Genomic DNA, 18,198 nt, shown 5'->3' with positions numbered 1-18,198 from the left:
AAAATTGAACCTTTGTGTGGCCCGACGCTCTAACCACTGAGCCACGGGCCAGGGCCGAACCCTGTGCTGTTAACAGTGGCCTCAGCTGTGATTGTGTCAGTGAATTTTAAGCTTTGACCTGGGGGGCACGAAGGACTGCCAGGTGGGGTGACCCACCCCCACCCCCTCTGCTTCCACCCGAGGTTTTGCTTTTATTTGTTATGTATTGGTTTCTGCTGGACATGGTCCTTGAGAGAAAGGTGCTGCTGGTGCTGAGTCTCGCCCGGTGGCAGCGCGTCCTGGTCCTCTCGGTCTAGAGACTCAGAGCCGGAGGCAGTGCTGTGGCTCAGGGTGCTCCTGGTGCTGGGTGCCGGGTGCACCCCCGAACCCCCCACAGCCCTGAGGAGCTGGCCTTTGCCCACCTGGTCCTAGAGGAGGAGTCGGGGCTCAGAGGGGCAGCACTCGCCAAGCACACAATGGGCGGCGGAGCCCTTGTGCCTTCAGGAGCCGTGGGCAACTTGCTGCCTCAGTTTACAGATGTGGACGTTGCACCTCAGAGCAGGCGGGGGGTGGGGGGCAGGGTGGAAAGGAGGCACTTGGGTGTGTCTTGGGAGGCGCTGAGAAGCCTGTAGGACAAAGTTGGGGAGCATCTGAGTGGGAGGCCGGGCTGCCCTCCGCGAGATCGGGGGGCTTACCTTCTCTCTGCCCTCCCAGGCTGTGGAAGGTGTGGGTGCAGGTGCCCAGCCCAGAGCCATTCTTCCAGCACCTGTATGTGAGCCACAGCGGGAACTTCAAGGTGAGAGCCCCACCGACCAGCCCCCTGACGCCTCTTACCCTCTCCGGAGCCACCTCCAGCCCCAGCCCCAGCCCCAGCCCCAGCCCCAGCTGCAGGCCCAGCCAGGCCAGAAGCCAGACCTGGGCCTTGGCATCTGCCAAGTGCAGGAAGTAATTCCGGGGCAGAGTTCATCAAGATCATGCAGCTTTTTCCAGCCCCAGGGGCCAACTGGGGGTGGGCTGGGCCCTGTGCACTCTTGGGCCACAAATTGGCTTCCTGGTTCTTAGATGCCCTGGTGTGGGGGTGGAGAGGGAGCAGGTTCTGGAAAGGGACGGACCCGCCTGCAAAGTGCACCAACCCCCTGCCAAGCTTCAACCACGACAGCCACCGCAGCGCCCACGGTTCTCTGGGCCCATTTACCGCTCAACACCCACCCAGGGTGGCGGGAGGAGCCTCCCACAGAGAGGATGTGGTGAGGTGGAGCCTGGAAGTCAGGAAATGCGGGCTGGCGCATTGACTGAGCTCCTGCCAGCTGCCTGGAGCTGCGCTGAGCGCTCTGGGCTCCACCCCACACGCTTCCCCGCAGCCCCCGCAGGGCGGGCGCTCCACCCCGGGGCCTGTGAGGAGACCCTGCTCAGATCGCAGAAGTGGCTTTAGTGGGCAGGGGAGGAGCGTGGACGCCGGCCCACGTGGATGGACCCGTCCTTTTTCCTCTGCACCGTCCCGGAGCCTCCGACATCACCTCTATTTCGTATAGCACTCGCTGTGTCCTGGGCAGCTATTAACCCATTTAATGCTCACAGCAACCCTGAGGGGTGGGTACTATGCGCAGGCCCACTTCACAGATGAGGACACTGAAGCCCAGAGAGAGTAAGTAACTGGCTCCAGGCCACACTGAGAAGTAACTAAGATGAGCTTTCCAAGGGCGATAGGCTCAAGTCGAGAAGATTCCAGTTCTCAGCGATTCTCTCTGCTGATTGGATGGAGACCCTGTGTCAAGAGGGGGGTCCTCAGCGCTTAGGGGCCGCTGCCTCAGTCCCTCATGACCCCACAGCCCTTGGCCACCCTGCACACATAGGCCATTCATTCAGTCTCTCATTCAGTTAAACATTTCTTGGCCACTGACTGTGTGCCAGGCTCTGTGAGCCTCGGGCATGCAGCTGTGACCAGAAGAACCAGGACTTGTGCCCTGGCCGAGGGTCCACTCTAGTGGGGACACAAACAGGAGAACGCTGGGTTTTAAGAACTAAAACAGGGACAGGTGGGGGCTCTGTCACTCAGACCTCAGGGTCTCCTGTCCCCATGTGACCACAACTGAGGAATTTTGGCCCCTGCAGGCCACCGAGCCACCCAGGGTCTGAGTTTATACCCTACCTGGCCCCCGACCCATGCATGACCCTCTCCCGTTCTCTCTCACAGAAATGGGTGGGCACGCCCTTCACCGCCTCCAGCCTGGACCTGGGCCCCTGGAGCCCAGGGGTGCCCTCGCCCTTGGAGATGTACAACTGCGGCCCCCCGCTGAGTGCAGCCCAGGGGCTGGAGACCACGCTGCTGCCCGCGCCTGCGGATCTGGTGGAAACGGACGGCACCCCTGCGCCTGAGTCCGAGCCGGGCTCCTGGGGCCCTGCCCCCTGCGCTGGCAGTGCGAGCAGCTCAGCTTACAGCCAGGAGGGGGACCGGCCCTATGGCCTGGTGTCCATCGACACGGTGACCGTGGTGGGTGCAGAGGAGCCGTGCGCCTGGCCCTGTACCTGTGGGGAAGATGGCTACCCAGCCCTGAACTTGGACGCTGGCCTGGAGCCTGGCCCGGGCACCGAGGACCCGCTCTTGGGCCCCGGGGCCACAGTCCTGTCCTGCGGCTGTGTTGCAGCTGGCGGCCCTGCCGGGCTGGGGGGCCCCCTGGGCAGCCTCCTCGACAAACTGATGCTGCCCCTTGAAGATGAGGCGGGTTGGGCGCCAGGGCCGCCTTGGGGTGGCGGGCCACCCAGAGGGGTGTCTGACAGCGAGGCGGGCTCACCCCCCGCCGGCCTGGACATGGACACGTTTGACAGCGGCTTCGCAGGCTCTGACTGCGGCAGCCCCGTGGAGTGTGACTTCACCAGCTCCAGGGACGAAGGGCCCCCCAGGAGCTACCTCCGCCAGTGGGTGGTCATGGCCCCTCCGCCTGCGGGGCCGGGGCCCCAGGCCAGCTAGCGAGGCTGGGGCTGTTCAGAACTGGCCGTGCCCCGGGGGCGAGGCATGGTCGCCTGGGCTGTGGTGGGAAGAGGCTTGCAGCCTTTCGGTCTCCCGGGGCCCTGAGCCTGGAGGTGATGCTGTGTGTGTCGCTCAGGGGCGCACGGTGTGAGCAGCACGCACGCACGCGTGTGCCCACGGCGGCAGGCTCCCTCCCTGCAGGGCACATGGGCTGGCCCCTGGGTCACATTCGAGAATCTGGTCCGGTGCTGCCCACAGGCCTCCTGGGACCAGGACACTGCCTGTGACAGACACCAAGCCCCGCCCCCGGGTCCTGCCCCTCCAGGAGCCACACGAAGGCCAGACTGTTCCTTATCCGGTGGGAAGACCTGGGGACAGGGTGAGGCCTGTACGTAGGTCTGAGCCTCCACTCTGACGCCTCCTGGCTGTGCCACCTCGGGGGGTTGCTCCCCGCTCTGGGCTGGGATTTCCCATCTGGACAATGTGGATGGCATGGCTGACCTTGGGGAGAAACCAGTGCAGTCACCCACCTAGTGTGCAGCCCAGAGCAGACCCTCAATAAACGTCAGCTCCCTTCCTTCTGAGGTGGGACCAAGGCTTGTGCTGAAGGTGGGTGGGGGCGAGAAAGCCTGGGCCTGTGGCCACCCCACCCTGCAGAGGGGCACTGGAGGTGTTTCCGGGCTTAAAATCAGTCAGCCCTGTCTCTTAAGACAGCCTCCCACCCACCAAAATGTTTTTCTGGCTCCTTCTGTCCATATTTAAATTCCCTTTATGCACCCAAGAAATACTTACTGAGCACAGGGCGTGCTGGGCATGGTGCCGAGTGCTCGGTGCAGGGTGGGGAGCACAGGCCCAGGGAGCCCCTTGGCACTCGGGTGGGGCCAGGGGCAGCAGGAATTGGCAGTCATGACACAGCACTCTCATTTACTCATCTTGGGGAGTTCGGGGAGTCAAGTTCTTATTGATGATTTGTAAGTCTGTTGAGATGTGAATTAAGGAGCCAAGAAAATAGTTCTCAGCCGTGTCTTGAAGGCACGTACTGAACCAGGCGGTGAATACAAACGCTACACATCGCACTCCACTCGCTCTTATTTTTTAAAAGAAAATAGACTGTTTCCCCCCTAAGGTACTTGACCTTTAGAGGTGGCTTTTCAAGACCCTCCAGATGGTGAAGGCAGCTGGGAGGTGACTCAGAGGCCACACCAGGGGCCTGAGGGGAATCCCCACCCAGACTGGAACCCCCCTGGACCCCGCCTGTCATCCTCCCTGGCCGGGCTGCAGGGCCAGGCCTGAAGGAGGCAGCTCTGGCTCGTCTCTCCTCTTAGGCAAGTCTCAGCTAGAAGATGGTCCATCTGAAAGCTTCTCTGTGACTCATCTGTAAAACTGGGTGTTTGGGGAAAGTCGCGGAGAGAATACACGAGTCCGTGGTGTGGAAAGTTCTAGAACATGGATGGTTTTCATAGTGGAACTATTAACCTGGATTAGGTTGTATGTGGCTCGATGGCAGCACAAATGTGAAACCACAGCCCCTGCAAATGTGTGAACAGCCCTCACCACCCCACCATCACCCTAGAGACACCTGAGCCAAGGTGTGCTGTGGTTTTCTCACCCTCTTGGGGGCAACAGGTTCTAGCAGCCACCTGGTCCCCTAGGGCAGCTGCTCAGCTCTCCACACACACAGCTGTATGCTGGGGGAGCGGGAGGGGGAGGGGAACTCCTGGGGCTGACTGATGCCAGGTCCTGGGGTCGGCCCGGGGCTCTGGCCTGGGCCAGACACAGCTCTGACTGACTCCATCTTTGACGGAGCTCAGATCATACGCATGGAGACAGGAGCTGGCCCACCTGGGGGGGTGGAGGTGCCGGAGGAGGCTGGATGGCTGGACGATGGCTGGACCTACAGGCATATTGGCAGGTGAATATGGATAAGTGATGGAGAGACGGATGCAAAAGCTTGAAGAACAGTTCGATGGAGGGATGAGTGGAGATAAACAGATGCTAGAGACAAAGGCGATAGATCCAATAGAAGCTGCATGAGGGAAGGACTATTTTGTTCACTGCTTTCTCCTCAGTCTGGTACATCGGAGGCACTCAATAAAGCCTGATTTGTAGCGTTTGCTCATTTCCATGGTGTAAATATTTCCACCATGGCCAATTTCAAGTACCGACTTAGTGACCACACATGGAACCGGGAAGGGGTGTGCACTATTGACTCTCCTAGCTGGTCTGGGCCGGCCCTGGGACACCACGGAGGGGAGCCAAGAGGGGCATCAGAAGGGGAGGGTGGGGGCTGCAGGGAGGATGCGGTGTTTGTTGGACTTTGAAAACCAAATAGGAATTGTGAGTGCACCAGCCATCAGGCAGATGGAGGAGCTTGAGCAAAGGCCTGGAGGTGTGACCAAGCCCTGAGCACCTGGAGGTGGGGAAGGTGGTCTTTGTCACCCAAAGTCCAGGCCAGAATTGCTAATGACCTGCTCTTGAGGCAGGAGGACTGAAGCAACACCCCTTGCACAGATGCCACATTCTGCTCCCGGCCCAGCCCTTTCCATCTGCAGCTCTGAAGGGGCAGGGTAGCCATCTGCCCAAGAAGCGAAGGTGTGGAATGGGCCGTGACCTGCCTGAGGTCACACACTGAGTAACGCTGAGTCAGAACGTGAGCTCTGGTCTCCTGATCCCAAGGCCAGCTCTTCCTCACTGTGCTCTGCTCATAGGGACTTAGGTCAAGAGGTAAGAAACTCAGCGAACACCGGTGGGTGCCTGTTGCTTCCCCCTGTGCAGCCTCCTCATGGGGACGGCTGACTCCAGCTGTGGAGTGGCTACGGACCCAGGCCTGGCCAACAGAGCCTTCCGTCCCCCGTGGCCACAGTCCCTGTCAGGGAAAGACCTGTGGCCCAAGCTGGTCTATGCACCCTGTCTCCTGGGATTGCTGAGCTGCTGGGGGCACCGGGAGGAAACAGGCTTCCTAGCACCCAGGAAAGCAGACTTGGGAGACGGAGACATAGCCCTGGGAATCTCCCTTGAGCTCCTGGAGCCAGCCATGCCTGAAACCACAGTCCCCTGGACCTTGAGGTACATGAGTAGGGAAGGCCCCAGGCCATCCCCAAGCTCTTCCCAGACAGTTCTCAGAATGCTGAGCCTGACGTGGCCCTCTGCCAGGACTTGAAGAACCCCAAACTCCAGCTCCCCGACCTTCCCCCATCGAGTCACTAGGAGCTCTCAGCTGGGGCTGCCATCTGGCTGTCCCGGACAGCTGCTGTGGGAGAGGGAGACCTGGCCCTTCCTGTTACCCTTGACTAAAGGAGTCACCGAGGCTGTGAGCCTCACTCCGCGCGCTGGGCTCCTTTCACCTCCGCCTGCTGGAGGGGAAGCCTCTTTCCCACTCCTATCCGGGACACGGGTCCCCGGTCTGGCTGCTGGCACCATGTGCTCAGTCCTTCACGGCCCATCCCAACTGCACTGGCCCCAGATGCACCATGGGAGTCAGGAAGAGGCCTCCCCGTGGAAGATGGAAGAGGGAGCACAAGCATTTCCGCCCCAGGAGCCCATTCATTACAACCAGAGCCAGAAGTCTAAGTTCTCAGCAGAGAGGGACATGGGAGAGGAAAGGAGTCAGGACTTTGCTCACGTCACCTCAGTGGGACCTGCACCGGGTCCCTTACTCAAAACTGCAGCCCCCCACTTCCTTGGTTTTAGTTTGTCCCACACTTATGACGCTTTCACTCATTTATCATCTTCACTCTGTCCCACTAGTACAGGGGTTTATTTTATTCCCTGCTGTTTCAGAGTCTAGAATAGTGTGGCACATAGCAGGTACTAAGAAATATTGAATGAGTGAATCAGTAGCAGGGTAGTGACTGAAATGGCAGTGGGCTGGGAGGAGGGAGGGCCCAGACCTAGAATGTCACAGAATGGGAGAGATGAAAACAGGTCTCCTTGGGAGTCTGTAATGGCACGAGCCCCTCCCCCCACTGCTCATCCCATGGGGCAGCTGAGAGTCTTCCCCATCCCTACTGGCAACAAATGTCTTCTTTCAAAAACTGATGGTTCCAGAGGAAAAAACCTTTGCATTCTGCTATCTAAGGGTCTCCCAGCACAATGCTGGCTCCCTACCCCAGGGCAAACCCTGTCCCTGGAAAGTGGTGTCAAGGAGGCGGCATTTGAGGTAGGAAGGTCTGAGCTGGAAAGCCAGCAGATCCACTTACCAGCTTCCAACCTTGCAAAATTATTGGACCTCCATGGGCCTGTTTCCTCAGATGTGAAATGGGTATACAGATTGGACATAACTTTTTGTCTGCCTGCCTGTTGAGACAAGTGCCAGAAACAGTGTCTGGCACATTTCAAGTAAGAAAATGTTATCACTGGCATCATTTTTTGTGGAAAGATCACACCAGCCTGTAAGCTTCTACTGAGCTCCGCCTACAACGTGGACTACGGCGAAGCAGCAGGAACAGATGCCGGGCTGCTGCTGCCTGCTGGTGGCCACGGCAACGCGGCTGGTGCTCTGCTGCCCAGGCGACGCCCCTTGAACCTGCCGGCGCTGTCAGGTGGCTTATCAGGTGGCCCTAGACAACTGCCACAGCAATCCTCTGCGATGGGAACGTGGTGACGAGGACCAAGGTGAACTGGCAGGTTCTTTTCTTGCGTTCAACAAGGGCTAACTTCTCCCTGGATGGGTGGGCCTGCACTGGGCCCTGGGCAGTGTAGGTGGTGAGATCACTAAGGGGGTGAGATCACATGGGGACACACACACCCATGCACATATACACACATATAGGGATACATACACATGCATGCGCACATTTGGAAAACCCTGGCAGAGTGGCTCAAAGGCCTAAGGGAAGGATGGGTGGTCAGCGGAAGTGAGAGGACAGCGATCACTCAGCACAGGGGTGTGGGCAGCCCGAAAGGAGGAGGGTGCAGGAGGCTGGCAGCAGCAGGATTGGACGGAGGGAGGGAGGGATGGAGGGGGGCTGGCTGTGGACCGCGCAGAGGTCGCCATAGGAAAGCTCCATCGCTCCACTTGAGGTGCATCCTCATCCCCACGTCCAATCTCCCCACCACGTGCCCAAAGTGCCCCTCAACCGGGGCTCGGGCAAGGAAATGAACCGCTGAACCCTGCCGTGTGCACTCGGTGTTCTTCAGCCCCTCTGCCCTCCTGGGAGGGAGACACTGAGTAACCAACGTTCTGGGATGTGAGCGTCAAAATGCCTAACCTACCTTCCTTCTAGCACACGAGGCATCCCCAAATCACCAGCCTTGGCAAATATTTGACGTTTATAAAGCAGACCACATCCATAATCCTACGTGATCTGAAAAAAAAATCGCCCAAAACACTGTCTTTTCACACTTGAATAAAAATGAAAAAGGAAGGAAAAAATAATGCTAAGACTTGGCCCGGCCTTGGCTGTGCTGGTTCACCTCAGGACTCCAGACGCCATGTTCCTGTTCCTGGCCTGGGAGTCAGGCCCGGGGTGACCAGGTCCCGGTGGAGGAGGACAGCAGCACGGCCTCACGTCCGGCCAGGCCAGCGCCGCAGCGCCAACGTGCGCCAGTGGGCTGGTTTTGTAAGGAACGGACGCTTCAGTGGCTGAGGCCAGACCCAGGGGGAGCCGTGCTGACTGGGGTGTGGGGGGCATGTCCCAACTTCTGACCTAAAAATGTGAAACCAATTTTTTAAAATGCTGGCAACTAAAATAAAAAGAACTTCATGGACCAAATCCATGCCCAGGCCTGCGAGCTCTGCCGCACACCGGCGTGGCTGCTGCTAAGGAACAGCGCAGGCCGGCTGCGGGGGGGGGGGGGGGGGGGCGTGCAGGGGGCCGTGCTCAGCCACAGCTCCCCTCTCCTCGGATTTCACGGGGAACTCCCACTCCCAGCTGTTAAGCAGCTGAAGACAAGAACTCCCCCAGGAACAGACGCTTCAGGAAGCACACAAAACTAAATGTGTTTTACTTCACAGTAACTGAACAATAAATAAACACATGCCAAAGGATTTGTCTTTCTTTTTTAAATGAAGAAAGATGCTGAAAAATGAAACCAACCCCAAAACTACAGGGACTCTGGGCTTCTTGCCCGCAGGAGGGCGTGCCCACCAGCTGGAGGCCCGCCGGGGGCCTGCAGGCTCCTCGGGGAGGCCAGCCCCAGCCTCAGGGGCCAGACGTCCTGCCCGGACAGGAGTAAGTCTCTGCGGGGCCCGTGGCGGAGGGCACACGGCCTCTGTTCTGTGCCATGTCCCCACAAGGCCCGGCGCTCAGGGGCACTTGGGCTCCTGGAGCCAGGGAGTTTGCCGTGTGCTGGGATCTGGGACACAAAGTGTGCACGGACAGGGCAAACCCAAGCCCAGAGCTCAGGACCCCCACTGGCCAGCAGCTGACAACTCAGGTTCATACAGGAGGCTCAGGGCCTCAGCAAGTAGCGCTGTTCCTAAATGGCAGACACCTCGGAAGCCTGTGGAGGAGTTTGCTGGGGCCTCAGACTCACACCACCCGGGCTTCAGAGAACGGCAGGCAGCTCGCTGGCAGCGGAAACGTGCCCGAGGCCCTGGCACAAGAGGAAGAGCGCGGGCGGGGGCCAAAGTCTCCGTGCAGCCGCTCCCTACAACTCCAGGGTTCCCCGGCCAGGCGGGCAGAGAGCAGGCGGGTGGCCTCTTCCTGAGTTCCAGGCCGGCTCGGTGAAGGCAAAAGGCCCCTCCCCAGGAGAGCTGGCCCCCCATCCCTGGAGCCAGCGGCCTGATGGGAGGGGCCTGATGGCCACAGGTGCCTCACAGGTGGATCCACTTGTTCCAGTTGACCTCGTGGGGGAACACTCGGCCCAGCCGGAGGGTGCAGTCCAGCGTGGGCTCATAGAACACCATGGGACTCTCGCTCGGGCTGGAGGGCGCCTCTGCCTCTTCCACCACGGGTTTGGAGAAGAGCGAGACAGCCGTGGGCTTTAGCAAGCGCTTCTTGATGCAGCCAAGGAATTCCAGGCCCTGGAGAACCAGACACACAGGGTAGGAGGCGCATTTATGGGCCACGCCTGCTCCTTCCCAGAACAGGGGACACCTGCATTGGCCTTGAGTGACAAGTAGGGACTTATCAGGAGGCAAGAGAGAGAACAGTGTGACCAGCATTCCCCCGGACCAAGCTGCTTCCAGATGGGGTTTTGTTTGGCCTACACATGCTTCAAGGCTCAGGAAATTCCAGTTTCCAGCTTGTGAGGAGCTGGAGCCCCTGGCACACATGGCCGTGGGCACAGGGCGGCGATGAGGCCCGCGGGGACGCAGCTGCCCCAGGAGGCTGAGGCGGTCTCCCGCTCTCCCTGCCACCCACCAGGGCTCGCTGCTCATCCACCGGCCTGCCCCTGAGCCCGTGAGCTCGTGACCCTGGCTCTAGAGAAAGGGTCAGAAAGAAGAGCCGGGACTCCATGTTTAAGCTGAGCAGCAGCCTGGGGCCGGTGGAGGCTGCTGGGAGTGCCAGCCTGGGGCCAGGACTCAGGCGTCCGGGGGAAGAGTGCTGAGAAGCAGAGCTGGTGCAGGTGCTAGAGGGCGGGACACTCGCGCGGGACTTGTTGCCCGGCAGAGCTGCCTCGGAGGGCAGACCTCTCAGTGAGGGCTGAGCAGAGGTGAAGCACGTTAACAGGGGGACACCCGGAGCAGAAGGCTCTTCTGAGGAGCCTGGCGCTCTGCCAGGAGGCCGGTGGGCCAATCTCTGCATCTGTGGCGCCTTACGTGGCCGCCGCACCCGGGAGCTCATCCAGCACGCCCGCCTCCCCATCCCTCTGAGACCCGCCAGGGCCCAGGAGGGCGCACCTGGAGCAGCTCGAGCACGGCGATGGGCTGCAGGACGCCCTGGTAGTGCTGCAGCAGGCAGCTCTCCGGGACGCCGGGCCTGCTCATGATGTGGTACAGCACGGCCTCCATCATGCCCTTGCACACCGGCGTGTTCAGGTGGCCGTCCACGATGCGCCACGGGCGGCTGATGAAGCAGATGTTCTCACAGTTCCTGCAGGGTGGGCAGGTGGGCGTCAGGCTCAGCGGGAAGGGGAGACAGCCCGCTCACACGCAGCCCCCAGTGCAGACGGGACACTGAGGCTCAGGAGGTCCAGGGTCTGGCCCAAGTCACAGGCTGAGGATGGTCTACCTTCTGCTCTTCCCCCGCCCCTTCCCCTCCCACCTGGGCAGAGGGGTCCCACCTCAGGGCCAATGAGCACGGCCGAGGAAGGAAACCGTGTGGGACCTGCTCAGACTCAGCCGCAACCACTGGCAGGGAGGGAGAGAGCTGACTTCCAGGTTTCCCTCTCCAGCTGGGCCAGGGCCAGCGGCTGCCTCCACCCAGGCCAGGCTCACTGAGGTCTCTCCGCAGCTCTACCGTGTCGTGTAGGGGCTTCCAGACACTTTCCTTAGAGCCAAGGTTTCTGCTGACCCTAACCAGTGACTGGTCTGCCGCTCCAGGCTCTGGACCAGCTGGACACCCGGCTGTGGCCGGGCCCTGGTGCACGGAGCCTGAGCTCTCGGGAGCCAAGAGCACACACATCCCGTCAAGCTGAGGCCATGCACTCAGGTGGGAGGGGCCCCTCACTGCGAGACAAACCGGACTCTGCACATGCCCAGCAGGTTGGCCCCGTCGCTGCATGCAGGGAGCACCTGACTCGTCCCCCAGGGAGCCCGACAACCAAACGCTCCCACACATTTCCGTGTCCCCCGGCCGAGAACCACTGTGCTGGGCAAACGATCAATACTGTGAAAGGCCTTCATGTTATCATTACTGTGGCCCCCTGTCTGGGACCCTAAGGACACGCTGCCCAGTCACTGCTGCCCCAGGCCTCCTGACTCGGGGCCACACTCACCGTGCTGCCTGGGAGACACTGCCGGCCGCACAGCTCTCTGCCGAACCTGACGGAGGGAAAGGACGGGAGACTTTAAAGGGCGGAGCCTGTCTCTTCCACCCCATCCACTCGACAAGCACTCCTGGGCTGTGGGGCTGCGCTGTGAAGGCAGGGACAGCAACCCTGTTCCGCACGGAGCTCCATCCTCGGCGTGGCGGCCACGTAGGCCGCAGCCAGCACACCCAAAACCACACTGGGATGGACCGCGGGGTACACGTGTGGGTTTGTTCCCAGAGCCCAGCAGAGGCGAGTCACGCCTCGTCCTCCACCAAGAGCACTGACCACAGAGCTGTGTGTGTAAAGCCCTCGGAAAAACAGCCCCCCAAAAAAACACCCCGAGAACCCACCTAGGAGGCCCCTGCTGAGATGAGGACAGGGAAATGGCAGGGTCAGCCAGGGCCAGGCCTGAAGGAAGGGGACACCCTCCTATTTCTGTCACTGCCCCTTCCCCCGGGATGTGGAGAGCCTGCTCCAGGGCCACCGGCCTCTGCCCAGGACCCCCAGGCCTGCCCAGGAGCTGCAGAGCCTCCTGCCCTCTAGTGGAAGCACTGAGTCCTCTCCCTGCAGGTGAGCCGATGCAAAGCTGAAGTCAAGGTTCCCGGCCTCGGAGGACGGTCAGGTCCAGGGACAGAACAGATGTGCGGGGGGGCCGGGGAGTGGAACAAGGTTCTGTACCTCTCGCGTCTTCCGAGCCCTCTGGAAGCTGGGCCTGACAGCTCAGCTGCTCTTGGCCTGTGGAGCCGGGTACCCCGACTCCCTCCTGGTCCTCCTGTCTGGCTTTGGATGCTCCTGGGAGGGTGTCCCCTGCACCTGTGTCTTCAGGAGCTACAGGAAGAGCAGGTGCCGGCATTTCTGCCCCCTCCTCGGCCCCGGGGCTGGGGCCCAAGCGCAGGTCCTGGAGCGTGGGCCTCTTTGCTGGGGGCCTCTGGGCACTCTCGGGGTCGGTCTCCCCACTCGAAATGGCCGGGTCGGTGCTGGCCCAGCTGGCACGCCTCTTGCTGCCCTGGGAGCCCTGAGAAGGTGGTGCCTGCCTCTCAGGGTCGTCCTCGCTACAAGGTCCCTCCGAGGGTCTGGCCTGGGGGTCTTCTCTTTGAGTTTCTGTGTCCTCTTCTTTCCCTCTCAGCCGCACCGAGTGCAGGAGCCAGGGCTGGGCAGAGGCCATGGTCACCAGGCGAACCGAGTTGCCGCCAACTTCCAGCACCTGATGTCGCTCCAAGAGGTCCTAGGAAAAGCAGGAGACACGCTGGGTCTGGGCGGGACCCCAGATCATCAGGGTTTGTGTCCCCTGCCTGATGTCCAGTGTCCTGAACAAGTGCCCAGGGCCATCAGGCAGACAACACGAGGAGGCGGGCTTCCAGCCCCAGGCAGCCACCATGCGGGCTGTGTGGCCCTGGGGCAGTCCCTTCCCTCTAGGCTGTGTGCCTATTTGTAAAACAAGTCAGATGCGTGAACCGCACCCTTGAACCTGACGTGACTTACAGGTCTCCTGCCCGGCCAGCGTCCTCCCACAGAAGTCAAAACTCCGAGTGTTACCAAGTTCTGCAAAAACCACTGTTGTTCCACATGAACGACAACCCCCTCATCTTCTCCGTGCCCTGCCTTCCAAGTCCTTGTCCTTATCCAGGAGCTGCACCCCCTGGAGTGGCACATGGTGTCACCGTCATCTTTCTTTTAGATTTTCTATTAAAAACCCACTATTTGGGGCTCACAGAATTTGCCTGGAACCAGGCCTCCTATCAGGCCGAGTGGGTCTGGTGAAGGTTAGCTGTGGGTACGCTCCCTCGGGCCTCTGGGCCAGGCACCAGGAGCTCAAGGAGCCCCCTGAGCATCACCTCTGATGGTCCTGGGGACAGTCCCCCCGCCCCCCAGGCTCCAGGTGCACCAAGATGTCCATGAATAAGCGAACCCCACGATCAGCAGCGGTCATCACCTCTCACTGCTGCACTCCCATGCGTAAGAACTTGTTGGATAACAGGCTTTGGCCTTCCTCCTCCTCCCCCCGCAGGACACCGCGAGGCAGGCGTCCCCGAGACATCACGACTGCCTCCAACCACTGACAGTGCTCGAGGGCAGCCAGGCCCATGGCCCTCATTTCAAAGGCCCTTCTGTTGGGACAGTCTTGGGTTTAAGGTCATGAAGCAAATGGGTCTGGGCAGGTAAAGTGGTGAGAAAAGGGGCTCCAGCCAGTGGGCTGAGGAGCAGGGCCCGGTGTTGGACAGACCTTTAACGTTCAGGAGAAGCTGGGCTACAGGCAAGTCTCCTATTTTCAAATGTTGACAACGAATTCAATTTTTTAAAACATTATACGCTACGTCCCAAACCCAGCGCACCCGTAGTGTGCCCCTGGCAACTTGTGCTTCGGCTGCCCCAGGCTACCTGTGAGCAAGCTCACCTGCACGTAGTCTGTGAAGGTCTTGGTGCGCTCACCATCTGTCCTCTCCAAGGCGGAGAAGCGTCTCCTCAGCTCTGCCTTGTCCACCCCAAAGCATCCTGTGGCCGCAATGGCCCCCTGGACCTCCAAGGCGGCAGAGACGTCAGCAGGTCTATAGCCAGACAGCTCCACCTGGTGCACAAACTCTTCCAAGCGGCAGGTGTCCTCTTGGCTGTTTATCAGCCTGGTGAACGTGCCAGGGAGGCAGGAAGTTCCCACTGTTAGCTCTTCCAGAGCAGGGCCTGCAAAGACAGGAGGATGAGGGTCAGCCCTGCAGAGGCCCGCCCAGGCCAGCGCATCAGTGGCACCGCAGCAGGACACGATCCACCGCAACTCGCCGCTCCCCAAACCTCCACGGTGGACATGGGTGGGCCCTGGCAGTCAGGTCCCTGCGACATGCCCCTGGGTCCCTGACTGCAGCCACCAGGGCTGGATTCCTCCGGGGCCAGCATAATTCTCCTGCTCAAGACTCAGAGGCGGGGTGGGGTCCGAAAACTGTGACCCCAGTGTTCTGGAGGGGAGGTCCTCAACTCGCTGACCCTGGACCCCACCCTTCCCAACTCTGTGCTCACAGCCCTCAGAGCCTGTGAGAGACTTGGGACCTTCCATAAGTCCCTGCTTTGCGTACACTAGCCAGGCTGCTTCCTGCTGCTTCCTGCAAAGGTGTCTCTGCTAAGACCACAGTCTTAGGTCACCTCTACCTTGCCTGGGTTAAGCTCCAGACAAAGCACAGGATACTAACTGTGGTTACGAAACCAAAGGTAAACACCATCCACCTCAACTCATAAAAATAAAGCAAGTCAGACAGAGGCAGGAAAGGGGTGGGAAGGAGGTCGAGACATGCAGGGAAGGCAGGGCTCTAACATCCTCACTTTATGTTGAGGGGAGAGACTGCCTAAAATTGAGGGTAAGGAAACAGAGGTCCAAGTCAGTTATTTAAAGTTTCAAAGGTAATCAATGGAACTAAAAAGAAGTCTGAAAATGAGGAGTAAAGAAGGTGAGAGATAATGAAATGTAAGGGGAATACACATTTTTCACAATAAGAACTCAAAGTACTTAAAAATTTCAAACAAATGCATCATTTAGAGTTATAAAGGGAACCAGAAGAAGAACTAAAGACAGAAACAGTGACAAAGCTGCCCCGCAGAAGAGGCCAGGGCCTGGGGGTGTGGGGGCAGGGGCTGGGAGCAGGTGCTTGGGCGACAGTGAAGAGAAGGCAGCGCAGCCGGGGGCTCCCCCTGACTGGCAGCAGCAAGGCGTCTGGGACACGTGCTCCTCGAGCTGGCCAACAGGCTGGAGGTGCTTTCCTCTGTGTGGCCCCGGCCAGCTTAGCCTTCAGAGTGGGAGGTGGGCATCAGGGCCTGGGGCCAGGCTGGGCCAGGGGAAGCGCTCACCAGGGGACCTGAGCTGGGTGGGCGTGGGGCAGGGCTCACCAGGGGACCTGAGCTGGGAGGGCGTGGGGCAGCGCTCACCAGGGGACCTGAGATGATGGGTGGGCGTGGGGCAGGGCTCACCAGGGGACCTGAGCTGGGAGGGCGTGGGGCAGCGCTCACCAGGGGACCTGAGATGATGGGTGGGCGTGGGGCAGGGCTCACCAGGGGACCTGAGCTGGGAGGGCGTGGGGCAGCGCTCACCAGGGGACCTGAGCTGGGTGGGCGTGGGGCAGGGCTCACCAGGGGACCTGAGCTAGGTGGGTGTGGGGCAGCGCTCACCAGGGGACCTGAGCTGGGTGGGCGTGGGGCAGCGCTCACCAGGGGACCTGAGCTGGGTGGGCGTGGGGCAGCGCTCACCAGGGAACCTGAGCTGGGAGGGCGTGGGGCAGCGCTCACCAGGGGACCTGAGATGATGGGTGGGTGTGGGGCAGCGCTTACCCGTGGACCTGAGCTGGGAGGGCGTGGGGCAGCGCTTACCCGTGGACCTGAGATGGGTGGGCGTGGGGCAGCGCTTACCCATGGACCTGAGCTGGGAGGGCGTGGGGCAGCGCTCACCAGGGGAACTGAGCTGGGTGGGCGTGGGGCAGCGCTTACCCGTGGACCTGAGATGGGTGGGCGTGGGGCTGCAGCGGAGCCGGAACCTCACGTGGCAGGAGTTCACCACGATGCTGTCGTTGGGGTTGAGGTTTCGGGTGCTGACGATGCCGGGGGCACAGTAGCCCTTCATCAGCAGGTAGTTGGTGTGGGAGGCCTGGGGGGCCTTCACCTCAATGCTCCGGCGCTTGCTCCCCGGGTCTTCGTCCAAGTCTTCCTCTTCATCCTCATCCTCTTCCAAGGTGCCGTCCTTCCCCAGGCTGGGAGAAGAAAATGCCCTCGACGACCGAGCTCCGGCCCTGCCCATCCGCTGCCCTGCTTCCCTCCCGGGGCACATAATCGCAGCAGACAGTGCCTGTGACCAGGCCTGAGCTACAGCGTGGTCCCTGTGGACACCCCTGGCCCTGGCTATGAAGGTTGGCAGGGGCTCCAGATTCTCCCTCACCCACCTTCCCACACACCCGACTCCTCTTCACATCCTGTCTTTGCAAGGCTGTTCCTTTTGCCTGAAAAACCTTTCTAGTCTCTGTCCACAAAAGTGCCTACTTCCCATTAAATCCCAGTTCAGCTATTATGCCATCAAGGAACTTGTGCCACTCCCTCCTTCTCTGTCAACCTTCCTTGCCACTATACCATGTCCTTCCCCCTTTGGCACAGCCGTCACGCCCCGGGCTCCCCTGGCGCCAGAGGCCCCAGCAGAAGGGCCTGCATTGACGTGGAACCGAATTCCCAGTCCGAAGGCATCACTTACGCTCTGCTGGCCAATGCCCAGTGCTGACACAACACGGGAAAAGCCAGCACGAGCTTGCTGCATGAATGCAGACCGGGTGACCGAGCAAATGAAAGTGCAGACACCACAGGGATGAGGGAAAGACGGCCGAGGCTCAGCCCTTACCTCTTAATGACCTCGTTCTCCACCATGGAGCTGTCCACCACCACGATCTGCTCGGGGATCCTGACATCCACGGAAATGAGGCCCAGAGAGAAGAGGGTCAGGGCGGCCACACAGTGTCCTCCAGGGCCGTCCAAAGAAAATGCCACCAGGTCATCTGGGGAGTCGTTACTGTCCTGGTCTTTGAAGGAAAAATGATCAGGCTGGTCCAACTTGCCGGCAGCCCGGATTCTGTTGAAGAACTGGAATGATTCGGTGCAGATGGTGCTCGGAAATCGCCACGTAAAGATCCTACAGAGAGAAGGGAGGGCCTTGCTGAGGACGGGATGGGAGCCCTCACCTGGAAGCTGTGTGCGCTGCAGACCACTGTGGTCGAACCACATGCAGCTTCCCTCCCCCTCAAACGCATCGCACTTCAGCCCTCGGCGTCCTTCCCCACTCACCCGAGCACCTTCAAGGCAGGTCATGTCTTCTTATCCAACTCTGTGCCTCCCAGGCACTCACTATAAACAGGTGCCAAACTGGGGCGATGATGTACTTTTTGTAATAATCTTTACAAAAGGCAAGCCCTGAACCATACAGAGGGGAGGGGACATGCGTGTGCTCAATCCCACCATCTCCAAAGGCGACTGTGGAGAGTCAAGCCTTTGCCTCTGCTCAAAGTCAACCTCCCAAGACTCTGTCACAGCAGAAACGGCGGGTCTAGGCAGAGGGAGGGGCCCCAGGTCCTCCTGATCCGTGACCACTGCTTCTCAGCTCACAGGTAAGAATGGGCTCACGGTCAAATGGCCTGTTGGACTCGTCTTCTGCCGCCCGGGCTGCTCTCCGGAAAGGAAAGGGGATAGAGAGCCACGCAGAATGGCATTTAGGAAAGGAACAAGTGAATCCTCAGCTGGCTGTTCTGATTCTGAATGCAGCCTCTGCAGGTCTGAGGACTGGTCAGGAGGCCAGCATGGAGAGGGGAAGCCGGCCCGGGAGAGCTGCCACGGAGAACTCCCGGGACTGTTATAACGGACTTCTCTGCTGGGGGCACAGAGTG

General features: G+C 60.2%; 2 protein-coding genes across 2 annotated transcripts in view; one reads left to right on the top strand and one right to left on the bottom strand.

Annotated features, from left to right (window-relative positions):
• IL21R (interleukin 21 receptor) overlaps positions 1-5,105 on the top strand; it is a 39,340-nt gene extending 34,235 nt beyond the window's left edge. Inside the window, exons 8-9 of the mRNA XM_079800208.1 lie at positions 694-775; positions 2,174-5,105. Of these exons, the coding sequence (XP_079656334.1) occupies positions 694-775; positions 2,174-2,947 (856 nt within the window). The 3' untranslated portion in view covers positions 2,948-5,105. The remainder of the gene's footprint in view (positions 1-693; positions 776-2,173) is intronic.
• Positions 5,106-8,881: 3,776 nt separating this feature from the next.
• The window catches only part of GTF3C1 (general transcription factor IIIC subunit 1), a 92,591-nt gene continuing 83,274 nt past the window's right edge, over positions 8,882-18,198 (bottom strand). The window contains exons 31-37 of the mRNA XM_079791635.1: positions 17,163-17,450; positions 16,268-16,527; positions 14,202-14,482; positions 12,485-13,031; positions 11,771-11,816; positions 10,734-10,926; positions 8,882-9,914 (exon numbers count right to left, since the gene is read on the bottom strand). Coding sequence (XP_079647761.1) covers positions 9,705-9,914; positions 10,734-10,926; positions 11,771-11,816; positions 12,485-13,031; positions 14,202-14,482; positions 16,268-16,527; positions 17,163-17,450 — 1,825 coding nt within the window. The 3' untranslated portion in view covers positions 8,882-9,704. The remainder of the gene's footprint in view (positions 9,915-10,733; positions 10,927-11,770; positions 11,817-12,484; positions 13,032-14,201; positions 14,483-16,267; positions 16,528-17,162; positions 17,451-18,198) is intronic.

The sequence above is a fragment of the Cnephaeus nilssonii genome (genome assembly GCF_951640355.1).
Source record: "Cnephaeus nilssonii genome assembly, chromosome: 2".
Classification (NCBI taxonomy): domain Eukaryota; kingdom Metazoa; phylum Chordata; class Mammalia; order Chiroptera; family Vespertilionidae; genus Cnephaeus; species Cnephaeus nilssonii.
This window is presented reverse-complemented; position numbering and strand designations above follow the sequence as displayed.